The sequence below is a fragment of the Myodes glareolus genome, chromosome 4 (assembly GCF_982192425.1).
Source record: "Myodes glareolus chromosome 4, mMyoGla1.1, whole genome shotgun sequence".
Lineage (NCBI taxonomy): Eukaryota > Metazoa > Chordata > Mammalia > Rodentia > Cricetidae > Myodes > Myodes glareolus.
Genome location: NC_142029.1, coordinates 24,212,297 through 24,226,146, shown reverse-complemented (window position 1 = coordinate 24,226,146; position 13,850 = coordinate 24,212,297). Strand labels below are relative to the sequence as shown.

General features: G+C 40.0%; 1 protein-coding gene and 1 pseudogene across 5 annotated transcripts in view; both read right to left on the bottom strand.

Moving 5' to 3' along the window:
• Positions 1–2,545: 2,545 nt before the first annotated feature.
• LOC125393803 (U6 spliceosomal RNA) lies at positions 2,546–2,637 on the bottom strand (annotated as a pseudogene).
• Positions 2,638–4,932: 2,295 nt separating this feature from the next.
• Clpx (caseinolytic mitochondrial matrix peptidase chaperone subunit X) overlaps positions 4,933–13,850 on the bottom strand; it is a 36,235-nt gene continuing 27,317 nt past the window's right edge. For all 5 annotated transcript variants that reach the window (XM_048423074.3, XM_048423073.3, XM_048423076.3 and 2 more), the window contains 5 exons: positions 13,419–13,583; positions 11,206–11,505; positions 9,733–9,825; positions 6,861–6,967; positions 4,933–5,389 (listed from right to left, as the gene is read on the bottom strand). In XM_048423074.3, the coding sequence (XP_048279031.3) occupies positions 5,299–5,389; positions 6,861–6,967; positions 9,733–9,825; positions 11,206–11,505; positions 13,419–13,583 (756 nt within the window). In that variant the 3' untranslated portion in view covers positions 4,933–5,298. The remainder of the gene's footprint in view (positions 5,390–6,860; positions 6,968–9,732; positions 9,826–11,205; positions 11,506–13,418; positions 13,584–13,850) is intronic.

Genomic DNA, 13,850 nt, shown 5'->3' with positions numbered 1-13,850 from the left:
AGCCTGGCTATATTCTGGCAATAAAACGTATTCACAGCATACAGAGGGGAATCCCACATCATTTACCCTTGTAGAAACACACTACTTTTATTCCTTAACCCAACTTAATCTTGTCACCACTAATTCACATACCAAAAGGGGGAGAGTGTTTGCCTGACCACCACTCGGTGACTCATCATGAGTCTCCAGTCCTTTAAAAGGTCCCTGCCACCACAGATCTCTCTTGCTCTCTTCTCTGCCTCTCAGTCTCTCTGTCTGTATTTCTCTCTCATGTCCTCACATCGAGACCTTTCCATCATTGTCCCTTCCATCCCATAAACCTCTCACATGAGATCTCTTGGGTCGTGTGATCTCTTAGCAGCACACCTTGGCTTCAACTCAAGGTACACCCCACCCTACCGCTCAATTCTAACATGTGTGTTCTAGTGTTATTGCATTTTGGATGGATGGATGGTCAGAGTGGTAATGGGAGCTGACTCCTTCCTTCTAACACGTGGACCTGGGGACTTCACTAGCAGGTACACTTACCCTCTGAGCCACCTGGATGACCCATGTTTTGTTTTTCTACTGATGACACCTGATCTGTAAAATTTAAGAAAACAGGTAAGATAGAGGGGCACACATGAAAGAAATGTTTTAAAGTAAATTTCCAGCCATGTTTGCTTTCATTTATTTCTTTAGAGCCTACCCTTCTCAACAATGTAAAATGTACATCTAATTATGTCTAACTCTGAGTTGAAACTTAAATCTCATTGCTTTCTGTAAAAAGAATTTACCTGTTAACTTGGCTTCCAAGGATGTGGTTTTGTTCTTTTGACACAGGGTCTTATTATGTAACCCCTGGCTAGCCTGAAACTGTAGGCAGACCAGGCTGGCTTTGAACTCAAAGAAATCTGCCTCCCCTGCCTGGATTAAAGGTGTGCACCACCACTCCTGGCATGCTTCCAAGGTTCTGGCTGGTTTGTTTTAGAAACGAGAGTCTTGTTCTGTAGATAGGGCTGGTCCCAGGTTCAGTTCTCCTCACTCAGACCTCTGCATGTAGATTATAGGTGTGAGTCACCACACTGGGATAGACTTTTTAAATGTAGAGACAACTAAATATATCAAGCACTACAGTAGTTTAAAAGGACAACCTCACCAAAAAAAATTCAGCAAAATACAAATACAAGTTATTATGGCGGGTACCTGTAAGTTATAAAGGTGTGAGGACAAGTGCATGCTATCAAAATTCTCTCACGCTGCCTTCCATAGTCTTAAAAATACTTTTCATTGTGCAAAAACATCTGTCACAGTCATTCTGACATAAATATGCTGTTTAGGCAATGTATATGTCTAAAACTTATGTTTTCACAAACCCAAAAAATTCTTGTGAATTCTAGGGAGCTGAATTGAAGGATCCACCTTAAACAGGCCAGATACACCCCTCTCAATTCCCTGGTCCTAAATTTTTTTTTCCCCTAAACTTAACTTTGTACTCTGTTCTGGCAATACCTTAAACAGGTATAAGAGACGCCAGCCATTTCCATACCACAAACAACAGACAGGAGCAAAGAGACCAGCTATGCCAGGATGTGAACCAACTTTCTCAGGTGTCCCCCCCCCCCCCCCCGCCGACTAATAAGCAGGAAGCAGTCTTGAGAACCCGCCATCTCAATTTCTTTAACCTGTTGTGCCTAACCTCCCATATTTTTATTATAAAAAAGAGACAAGAATATAATGGTCTGTCCTGTCCCTTAAAGAGACAAGCTCTGCCCACTCCCTTCCCCGTCTACCAGCCAGGCGGATATTCCTTCAGCTTCTTTTCTGTGTCTCTCTCAAAGAGGCAGCTTCTGCCTCGCTCTCTTCTCCCCACTTCTCCCCTCCCCGTTTCTCTTTCTCTCTCTCTGCCCTTTTCCCTTCTCCCCTTCTCTTCCATAACCCACTAAATAAATATCCAATTTGACTCTGTATGGTGTGCCTATCCATCTCTCACCCACCATGCAGTTCCCTGCCTAGGCTCCCTGCCTAGGACCTGCTGACCCTCATGGCCTGTGGGCCACTCGGGGACTCCCTGCCTGGGACCCAGCTGCCTTCACGGCCCACCATGGTCTCGTGCCTATCCATGTCTCTATCACCCACCACGTGGCTCCCTGTCTGGGACTGGCTGCTTTCGTGGCCCGCTGTGGTCTCAGGACCTGCAGCATGGTCTCATGGCCCACTGCCACCACTTGGGGACCTGCAGTATTTCATTTAAACCATTACAGTTGCTGGCTGAAATAAATGGAGCTTAATCATCACCTTAGTAAACTTACCAAACTTACGGCATAGCTAGAAAGATACAGGTAAGCTTCTAAAGGAATGTACTAAACAGTACTTAGACGCAACTACAGTGACTCACAGAGAGAAAGAAAGTATCAGAGACACTAACAAAAAGGACTGAAGACTTTCAGGAATGAGAGGGAATCACCAGACCCAGAATATATGTGGAGTGACTCAGGCTTGCTAACAGACAGTTCAGTTCAAAGACTCGTGAAGAAGGTAGTCACAGATGCTATGTGTGAGAATGTTAAATGGGCATCTTTTCTTTTTTTTTAAGGGGCCTTGCTAATCTTCTCTGTATCGTTCCAATTTTAGTGTATGTGCTGCCGAAGCGAGCACTAAATGGCCATCTTAAGAGCAGTGATAGGTGCAGAGTGGTGGTGGCGCACACTTTTAACCCCACCACTCAAGAGGCAGAGACAGGTGCGTCTCTGTGAGTTAAAGGCCAGCCTGGTTTACAGAGCGAGTTCAAGGACAGGTTTTGAGTAAACCCTGTCTCGAAAAAAACACAAAACATAGAGTAGTGATAGGTATTATTTTTTTTTTTTGAAAGTGGAGTCACCTGCTCCTGCTACTGTTGCCACAACCCAGGAAGAAGGAGCCCAAGTGTGAGAAAACAATCCACTATTTGACACTGCCCATCCACAATACACTTGAAGGCCAAATGGAGCTCTGTGGACGTATCATGGGCTGTTCTCCATGTCTGCTAGCCATTTATGGGAGGACAGAGCACTTTTAATATAATGATTTCTTGCACCATTTTGCCTGGTGAACTAGGCTATCAACCCTGATGTATTCTACTTTTTATGCCTTCTGTTGTGATGTCATCAAACATAGTAAAGGAATTCACTCATGCTTTGGGATTTCATTATCTTCTCTCTCTTTACCCCCCCCCCCCCCCCCAGGGTTTCACTGTTAACAGTCCTGGCTGCCTGGCTGTCCGGGAACTTGCTTTGTAGTTTAGGCTGGCCTTGAACTCACCACCACAGTCCCAGGACAGCCTGTGGCTATGTACAGTGAGTCTCCAAAAAAGTTAACCATTAACTTTTAAGTAACAAAGAGTAGCTTACTCTTCTGACATAGTTCAGAACTATGTAGAAAGACCCTGCCTCAAAAACAAAAGACCAGCTGGGGGTGGAGGGGTGAGGGTGGTGCATGCCTTTAATTCTACCACTTGGGAAGCAGAGGCAGGCAGATATCGAGGCCAGCCTGGTCTAAAGAGTAAAGAGTGAGTTCCAGGACAGCCAAGGCTACATAGAGAAAACCCTGTCTCAAAACAAAATAAAACAAAGGAAAAAAAAAAGAGAAACAAAAAAATCCCAAAAGGCAAATCCGGCTGCTTGGCACTACTGATGTAGAGTGCCGCACCACTGCCCACCACCATGAACACCACCACTGTGGCTTCTGTTTGATGGAGCAGAGCTGGTTTATTGAGCCAGGCCTCAAACTCAGAGATCCACTTGCTTTTGCCTCCACTGCCCGGCATCACAGTAGCTTTTATTAATCTTTCTGTTTTAGCCAGGTGCCAAAACCTAAATTCCAGAATAAATCATAATTGTATGTGGCTGTGTTTGTCTCGTCCATTTTTGGAGAATTGTTTTTTTTATATATTTAGAAACTGCCAATTTTTACTCTTAAAAATGGAAGTGATGCTTATAAGGAAGGGATAGTATAGTAAAATTATAGTACAAAAGACTTGATGACACCCAGAACCATTACTATGGAAAGCAGGGACATCTGTTCCTTACTGCAGCTACCAGGCTGAAATATCTGCAAAATTCAATGTGTGGCCCCATCCTACCTCTGTCATATCAAGGAACTTCACATCCCTTATATCATGGAAAACCCAAGTCTTTGTGGGATTTAGACTTGAAGTGCAGTGTGTGTTTCCTAGGGAAAAAGCTGGTGAAAACACTCTAAAGCCAAAAAAGAAAGAAATGAATACTTACAGATACTGGGATGTAAAGAACTTCAGTAAGATTGAACTGAATGAATATTATAAAAACTTGTAACATTTTGGAAGAAAAGCATAAAGGATACTTAAATATGGACTCAGATGCAATTTTCATTTGAGTCTACCTCATGCCTGTGTCTTAGTTTTGCCCTATAATACAAAGTAATAATTTATATGTCAGTGAGGACACTGACTAATGATAAAACATAAGATTTTCTTTGTTTTGTACAGTCAAAAAACTGACAGACATCTAGCACCTATAGATAAAAGACCAATTCAGTACTCTAGAAAAAGTGCACACTATTAAGGCATTTTATTTAGTCTGATACATGGCTGACACAGCATGCTACCTAAATAATTAGTTGTCTATATTCTTCTAATATTTAAATCAGACTATCAATTCCATCTACTCACTGATGGTACTAAAAATGGTTCAAGATGGCAAATAAGCCAGACAAGTTATCAAGAGAATAGATCTGTTTTTATGCTATTGGCTGGGAAATCAATGTCATGCACTAGCTGAAAAGACTAAGAAAATAGACATGCCATCAAAATGTGGATTTTCAAGGTATTTTTCCATATCTGAAAACTACCTGGTCCCAGTTTTTTTAAATAAAAATTCTATTATTTCCAGAGAATGTGGGGAAAAAAAGTAATACTAAAGAATGGAATGCCGATACTCAACTTTAAAGAATTTATTTTCTCATTTGTAGAGTAACATTATTGTAAAATCCACAGTTATTACAACACCTGCATTGCTTAAAAGAATTCCTAAGAATTTTGTTAAAGCATATTTTTAAAAACAGAGCCAAAATAATGTACATTTTTATCTCTAAACATTGTGTCATTAAAGTCCATGTACTGTCTTCTGTATAAATCAATGTGATGTTACAATAATATACATGATCGGATTCTTATCTTAAAGGCTTTCTGACCATGTATGATATCCAAGATAGATTCAATGCCTTTAATGCAAGACTGCAGAAACTGTTATGACCCTAAACAAAACAAGGGGAAGCTGTATGTACAGGCAGGAGTCTGACAGCTTAGCTGTTTGCAGCATCCGCTTGGCGAGGCCATCCATCCTCCTCAACTCCAGAGTCATACTCCTCTTCAGAGTTCTCTTTCGATGGAGCCCTGCAATGAAAAGCCATGTTTGTTTGTTTTCCAACAAATTAGAGGTGGATATGATTTCTAGACTCAGAATAGTAAACTAATCTTCATAGCTAAATAACCTCTCAAAACAGAAAACAAGAACAACTTTTTGTGTTGTTGTTTGTTGTTTGGTTTTTGTTTTTCGAGACAGGATTTCTCTGTATGTAGCTTTGGATTCTGTCCTGGGTACAGCAAGCTGTCCTCAAAGAAGACAGCTAAGAAAAGCATTTATAATATTAGGATTGTTTAGTGGTAAAATAAGGGAATTAAGTCATATAAGAGTTCATTGATATTTCTAATCAAACTAGTGCAGAAATACACTGCAACTTATGAACCAAATCCAGTCCACTGTCTGCTTTGTAAACTGGGGTTTACTGGGATACTGACATGCTCATTCATTTATGTGTTATGTATGGCTGCTTCTGTGCTGCGCGCAGTTTGAGCAGTTGTAGTATAGAAAGTATGGCTCTGAAGAATTTGAGAAAGTCTGCTGACTCCTAGAATACATAAAACAGTAACGGTCAGATCTGTTAACAGGTATGACACTGAGGGAAAATAAATTTTGTGAACAAAGGTTTGGTCATGTAAAAGTCATCAGAAAGAGTTGAATGTGCTGGTACGTACCAGCAATCTCAGCACTCAGAAGTTCAAGCCTATTCCTAGCTACTTATTAACTTCAAGGCTAGGCTGTGTCCAAACAATAAACACATGGGGCAAGCCATGAAAGAAGTCATTCATCAATTAGAAAATTAGCATCAAATACCCAAAGTCAGGTTTTTGTTTTGTTTTTTTGTTTTGTTTATTTGTTTTTTGAGACAAGACTTCTCTATGTAATTCTGGCTGTCTTGGAACTCATTCTGTTGACCAAGCTGGCCTCAAACCCAGAGATCTTTCTATGCCTGCCTCCTTGATTTTGTTTTGAGACAGTGTCTCATGATGAAATCCAGCTTAAATTCAGTGTGAACGGTGATAAAATGCTGGCATTGCAGGTATTCCCCTTCACACACAGAAGCATGGATATCTCTTTTGTATACTGCTTGTTGCAGAAAAAGGAAAGGTGGGACTGGAGGAATGCCTGAGCAGTTAAGAGCACTGACTGCTCTTCTACAGGTCTGGGTTCAATTCCCAGCATCCACATGGTGACTCACAACCATAACTGTAGTACCACAGAATCAGACGCCCTCTTCTGGTGCACAAATGTACAAATCAGACAAAGCACGCATGTACATAAAGTACATAAAAAAAGTAAAGATTAATTTTGAAGATCAGTTTTCAAAATGACTCACAAAATTGCTTTATAAATAATTTTAGATTTTTCTTATAGAAAATTCATGAGATTATTAATTCCTTAAAAAATAAGTTACACAGGTTTTCAATGACAGAACAATAAACTCAAGCAGTAAGGACCTTAACTTTTAGCTCTATACTGGTGTGGTGTGAGAGTGTGTTTTACCGAATGTATCCTGGTTCCTTTTTTCCTTCTACTACTTCCTTGTCAACTTCCACACATACAATGTCAGAATTAGGAACTTCAAACATTGGTTCTAGTAACAGCTTTTCCTAAAGAGAGAAAAGGTAACAAATTAGGAAGAAAATTGTATACAAAACATTTCAACTTTAATCAATGTAAAAGCCTTCATATTCGTTATATTAAAATAGCTTCTAATTACATTCAAGTCATTTTATAAATAAGCCAGCTGCCTACTGTTCTGCCTATCTAGGCAACATGCACAAACAAAGCCTGTAGTTTCAGACTCACTGCGGCCTGGCATGCCTGGCCTTTCCTATGCCTGAGGCAGTCAACTCATAATCTTTACTTTTATGTCAATCTTAAAATCACTTCTACCAAGTTCTTGATTTCAAACTGATTCAAATGAACACTTGCCTCAAGTACAGCAGTAGACCTTAAGAAGACTTTAGAAATCCAGTTTTTCCTATAGGTAGGGGTGAAGGGAACTGCTGACACATCAAATTTTTCAGGCATGTCAACTAAATCATTCTTCTAATTTGGATGGTCTTCCAATTTGGATGTCTATGTTTTTCTTAGGAATACCATAAACACCACAGGGTAGACTGTCAAACTGCTTGTGGTAAAAGCATAGCTATACAATTGAAGTCATATTGAGATGAAGATGTGTTCTTAACAGGGAAGATAATCCCATACTTGCTTTGGGAGAAGACAGTGAAATGTAATCCATGCTAGATCTGGGAAACAGGACAGAGAAGTTTAAAGATAGGAACTGGGGGACGGTGGTGGCGTGTAATCCCAGCACTCGGGAGGCAGAGGCAGGCGGATCTCTGTGAGTTCGAGGCCAGCCTGGTCTACAAGAGCTAGTTCTGGGACAGGTACCAAAGCTAAAGAGAAACCTTGTCTCAAAAAAAAAAAAAAGGAAGGAATCGGTTGTATCAGGAAGTCTGTGTCCTACCTACTACCTAGGGTCTCTAAAAAACAGCTTATAGCACACTGAAGCAGAGGAGCTAAAATGGAGATTTCAAAAGGTTTGAGAAGGAGTGGTCAAAGGCTATTTGTAAAGCTGGACATGGTACACGGGAGTATGCATTTGTAATCCCAGACAGACACAGAAGTTCATTCAAGGTCATACATGGCTGCCAGTTTGAGGCAGCCTGGGAGGCCTTGCTCTCCATATGCACCCACAACAAGCCCTGTAGAATTTTTCAAATTCTCCTAATGATTTTTTTTTTTTTGAGACAGGATGTCTTTACTTAGTCTTGGCTGTCTTACAACTCATTATATCGACCATGCTGGTCTCAGATTCACAGAGCTCTGCCTACCTCTGTCCCCAAGTACTAGAAGAGGTATGTACTACCATACCCAGCTGATTTATATTTTCTGTATTTCTTCAATCATAGTGTGTGTGCCCTTGCATGCAAACACCTTAAACTTCAAGGCTTTAAGAGTACTTTTTGTTTACAATTTTGGGTTGATATTTTCTCTTTTTTGAGACTGTGCCATGGTGTCTGCAATAGGGATTTCAATGGAAGTCTCATGCACATGTTTTATGTTCCGGTTTCAATCTAAGCAATGGCTTAGATTCAATCAAAGCATCCTCAGTAACATTCAGTTCACATTACAGAGAGATAAAAGATAAATGAAAATTTAAGCTAGTCCTTGGCAATCTTTTCCTAATACAGTCACATATCATAACAACCATTATTAATCTTCCCAGAATCAGAATTTTATAACTAAATAGAACCAATGCCTATTTCATAGATGAGTTCAAGAAACTTAAGTAAACAGACTCAGAAACAAGGCAAGAGATTGACGATACTCTGGCCTTGAACTCACTGTATAACTGTATAACGGAGAATGCATGAGTCTCCTGCCTTCACCTCCTGAGTATTAGCTTTACAGATTTGAGCCACCACATCTACTTATATGATGCTGGGACTACAACTGAGGGCTTCATGCATTCTAGCAAGCACTCTGCCTTCCGAACTATATCTCAAGCCCAAATTAAGTGTGTGCACATGTGTGTGTGCATGTGTGTGTTGTCTTACTTTATGTATGCTAAATACATTTACAAAAAAAATTGAACCCAGTATTTCATGCATGCTAAATACATTCATACTATTTAGCCACACTTATCTGTTATAAAATACCTTTTTCTGGGAGGTGAAGCAAAATAAAATCTGTGACTAGCTCATCTGTTCTCCACAAAAGAAAACCATAAAAATAAAAAAATCTTTAGGGAAGATCTCTATATACTACTTCCAAAAGAAAAACAGGAAAGCTTAATAGCCTCAAGACTTGGACAAAGGGTATGGGGAGATCTCAGTGAACTAAAGTACTTCTTCAGATCCCCAACACCCACATAAAAGTTGAGTGGGTGCGGCAGCCTGTCTATAACCTTAGGGCCTGAGATGCACAGAAAGCAGATTCCTAAGACAAGCTGGCCAGCTACACTATCCAAGTTGGAAAGATCTAGGTTCGGCAAAGAAATCAATTTTCAGTAAAGAAAATGGAGAGTGATTAAGGAAGACGCCTATAGGGGCATGGTGGTGCATGCCTTTAATCCCAGCACTTGGGAGGAGAAGCAGGTACATCTTCCTGAGTTTGAGGCCAGCCTGGTCTCCAAAGTGAGTTTCAGGACAGTCAAAGCTACATAGTGAGACCTTATCTCAACACCTACTATCCCACCAAAGGGAAGATACCTAACATCAACCTCTGGCATTCATACATGTGCATCTGCATACTGGGGAAACACACACAAACACACACACACACACACACACACGCTCCCAACTGCAAAATATCAACTCAATAATGATCTAGGGGGGTTGTTAATTTTATAACTCCAACTTACCATTATGGACCGAAGACCCCGTGCACCTGTTTTTCGTTCCAGTGCCAATCTAGCTATGGCTTTCAAAGCATCCTCAGTAACATTCAGTTCACACTACAGATGGATAAAAGAAAGATAAACGAAAACCTAAGCTAGTCCTTGGCGATCTTTTCCTAATACAGTCACATAACAATTGATCTACTAACTGTGGTGATCATTATTAATCTTCCAGATTCAGAGATTTTTATAAATAGAACAAATGACTATTCACAGATAAACAACCTCCAGAAACTGAGACTCAGGAACGAGGCAAGACATAGAGGCTAGGCTGGTGTAGTCTCTATCTGGCAGACCTTCTTATCCCTTGCAGATTAGATGATCACTGTCACGTAAGACCTCATTACAAATGGTCACTGCTCTCTCAATTTCTGCTTTTTGCTGAAGTGATAAAGCCTAACTGGAGACAGGGCCTTGTCCTCTACCCTGAGCTATTCCCCTAGCCGTCTAACTGCATTTTAACAAGTGTAACATTATAACCCTGTATTTAAAAAAGGCAAAACGCACACCTTTAATCCCAGCACTCGGAAGGCTAAGGCAGGTGGATCTCTGTGAGTTCGAGGCCAGCCTGGTCTACAAGAGCTAGTTCCAGGACAGGCTCCAAAGCCACAGAGAAACCCTGTCTTGAAAAAAAAGGCAAAACTTCAGACAAGCCTGTCATTTCTCATGATATTTTAGAATGTCACTCTTGCTGGGCAGTGGTGACACCTGACTTTAATCCCAGCACTCAGAAGGCAGAGGCAGGCAGATCTCTGAGTTTGAGGCCAGCCTGGTCTACAAAGTGAGTTCCAGGACAGACAGGACAGTTATACAGAGATGCCCTATCTCAAAAAACAACAAAACAAACCCCACCAAAACAAACAAACAAAAAACCCTAGAATGTGTCATCCTCATTAAATTGTATTTAATAAATTAACCAATGGTAGTAGTATCACTATTATGAGTCACAAGTTTGTTCCTTGGGCTGCATTTGGAGCTCAGTTGTAACGTGCTTACATGGAAATGGACAGAAAATTTATATTTAGAGATGCTAAGTTCATAAAGTTCAAAATATTTTTAATCTGGCTGGATAAATTGGCTAGAGTGGCCTCCGTGTTTGGATGTAAGAACTAACTAATTTACTTAGGCAAAACCTAGAACAATATATACATAGTCCGTGAGCAGCACCTCTGAAAGGACAATTCTGTGCACGTGCCCTGCAGAGGCTGAGCTAGACTGACACTTCTGTATCTTTGTATTTTATGCTTCGATGGTCATTTAATTCAGAAAACTAAAAACAACTCTCAAATGCTGGATGTAACACACTGTGCCTTCCTACATCTACACTAAGTGAAGAACAGGCTGCTGTTCCAGATGAATAAGGATCTCTTTTAATATACTGGGCTATCATAATAGAATTCTAGTATTAAAAAAATAAAAGAAAAATTAAAAACTTACCTTATCCATGCTGAATAAGGCCTGATATTGAGGAATAACTGCATTACGCGGCTCCGTTAGTATTTGTACAAGTGTCTTCTCATCTAGGCTATGCAGAGGAACCACCACAGGTAACCGTCCCACAAACTCAGGTATCATGCCAAATTCAATGAGATCTCTGGCTTCCACATGACGGAGTAACCGATCTTTTTCTTCAATATCTTGATGAGTATTAAATTCTCCGCTTCGATTAGCAAGGTCTGCAGCAGCTGCAGCCCTTCTGCCCTTTCCCAGATTAGATGGTGTTCCAAATCCAAGATACTATCCAAGTAAAAATAGAGATTATAAACAGTAGACAGATGTTACAAAAGTGCTTTACATCTGTAAGCCCATATGAAACAGGGCCACAGAGGTTAAGTGCTTTGACCAAGGCTTGCTTCTCTAAGTAGCAAAGTCAGGTCTTAAATTTCCCATTAAATTCACAGCTAAATGAAATAACCTAAATTCCAATAGGTTAAAATTATGTGGCAAATCCTCTTTTGACATGTTAAAGAATCAATTTTAACATTGCATTTAATTCTACATCTGTCTACCATCAAATCCTTTTTGGAAGTCTGAAGAAGCACTACTATTAATATTACAAGGTCCCTGCCTTTGGTTACAGACACTCAAATACAAGCTTATCTGTTACTATGTTGCTGTGTGATGGAGCTCTTGTACACTGTAAAGATCTGTCACTCATATTGGCTTAATAAAACACTAATTGGTCAGTAGCTAGGCAAAAAGTACCGGTGGGGTAACCAAACTAGGAGAATTCTGGGAAGAGGAAAGGCAGAGATGCAGTCAATAGCCAGACAAAGTCACCAGCCAGACTTAGGGGAAGCAAGAGTATGCCTTATTGAGAAAAGGTACCAAGACACATGGTTAAGCATAGATAAGAGTAAAAACTAGTTAGTAATAAGCCTGGGCAATAGAACAAACAGTTTATAATTAATATAATCCTCTGTGTATTCACTTGGGACTGAACAGCTTTGGGACCAGGCAGGACAGAAACTTCCATCAACACTATATTTCTCACACACAAAGGAAATAAAAAATCCTCTGTTAACTTATGTAGAATTAGACAGCAAGAAATAAATAAATTGGCTAAAATAAGAACCTAACTGTATCCATGCTGAATGAGAACCAATTACATAACTCAGTACCTGTGACCTGAGTGTAGGCTATGCAACCACTACTTAAAACTAGCACAGGAACAGGAGAATTCCGGGAATGAGGAAGCCCATTCCTCCCCAGTCCTGTCCAGACACTGAAGAAGCAGGATGTGACCTGCCCTGCTGAAAAAGGTATGAGCCATGTGGCTAACATATACGAGAATAACGGGCTAATATAAGTTATAAGAGCTAATAACGAAGTCTAAGCTAATGGGTCAATCAGTTTATAACTTAAAAAAAAAACTAGCACAGTAAGAGTTCAAGGACAACTTAAAGCAACTGTTAGAAAGCTCATCTACAATACAATCACTTAGGAATGTTATATAGTGTGCTGGTGGCTCCTAGATAAATCACAAAAGCATAAAAAACACAGGTATGTTCTGGGTTCCTTGCCACCCACCATGTTATCATGGCATTTTACTGTAACCCATTGACTACTTGGTGCTGGATGTACACCCTGAAATCCAAGTCCGATTAAAATCATGGCGTATAAGAATGTTTTATAAGAAACATCAATAAAACTCAGTAAATCACAATCCTTCTTCCTACTCCCTCCAAGTTCTTCCTTCTATTTGGAAAAACCAGTGGTGATTTCTGATAAACTATATGCGCAATGAGACAAGCAGTTCACTGGGCCCTAGTCCATTTGTTCCTCCTGCAGCTAATCTCAAATGGTTAGATACTCCTTAGACAAAATATAAAATTAAACTCATTGAGACAGGGTCCCACTATGTCATCCTGGCTGATCCAGAACTTACTGAGTAGATCAAGCTTGCCTTAAAACCACAATGATCTTCCTGATTTGGCTTCCCAAGTACTGGATTAAAAGCCAGCACCATTACGCATAGCTAATTCATAAGTATTTGGAAACCTTATTCAAACCAATAGGGATATACATTAGAACTTTCTAAGAATCCAATGATTATTAACCAGTAAACACGAGAATTAAAGCTAGTGTCTGTCCTGTGAAACTTTGCCATCTCATGCAGGATTTCAAAGGAAATACTCGAAAATACTTACTTTTTCATTTTTCCTCCTGCTGATGATTCTGTCTAAGCCATTGAAAGCACCAGATGCCACAAACAGAACATTTGTTGTATCAACTTGAACTGTTTCTCCACGTAGTTTTCGAGAATTCTTTTCTGGGACATTGACTATTGTGCCTTCTAGAAGTTTCAATAAACCCTGATAATGAATGAATTATAGCATTACCATAAAAAGACATTATTATACATCAAGAATAGGATTCAATGGGGGAAAATAATACATGTTTATGGCCAATGAGCATACCTAACAAAAACTCCCACATTTCTAAAATAAAATAAAATGAAAACCAAAATAAAAATCAACTGCACTTATCACTTTGGTACTTCGCGAATGAATTGCAATTCAGGAAACAATCATCTAAGGAAGTTGTGTTTGATGGTAAAGCCTTCCTTTCCCCATCCCACC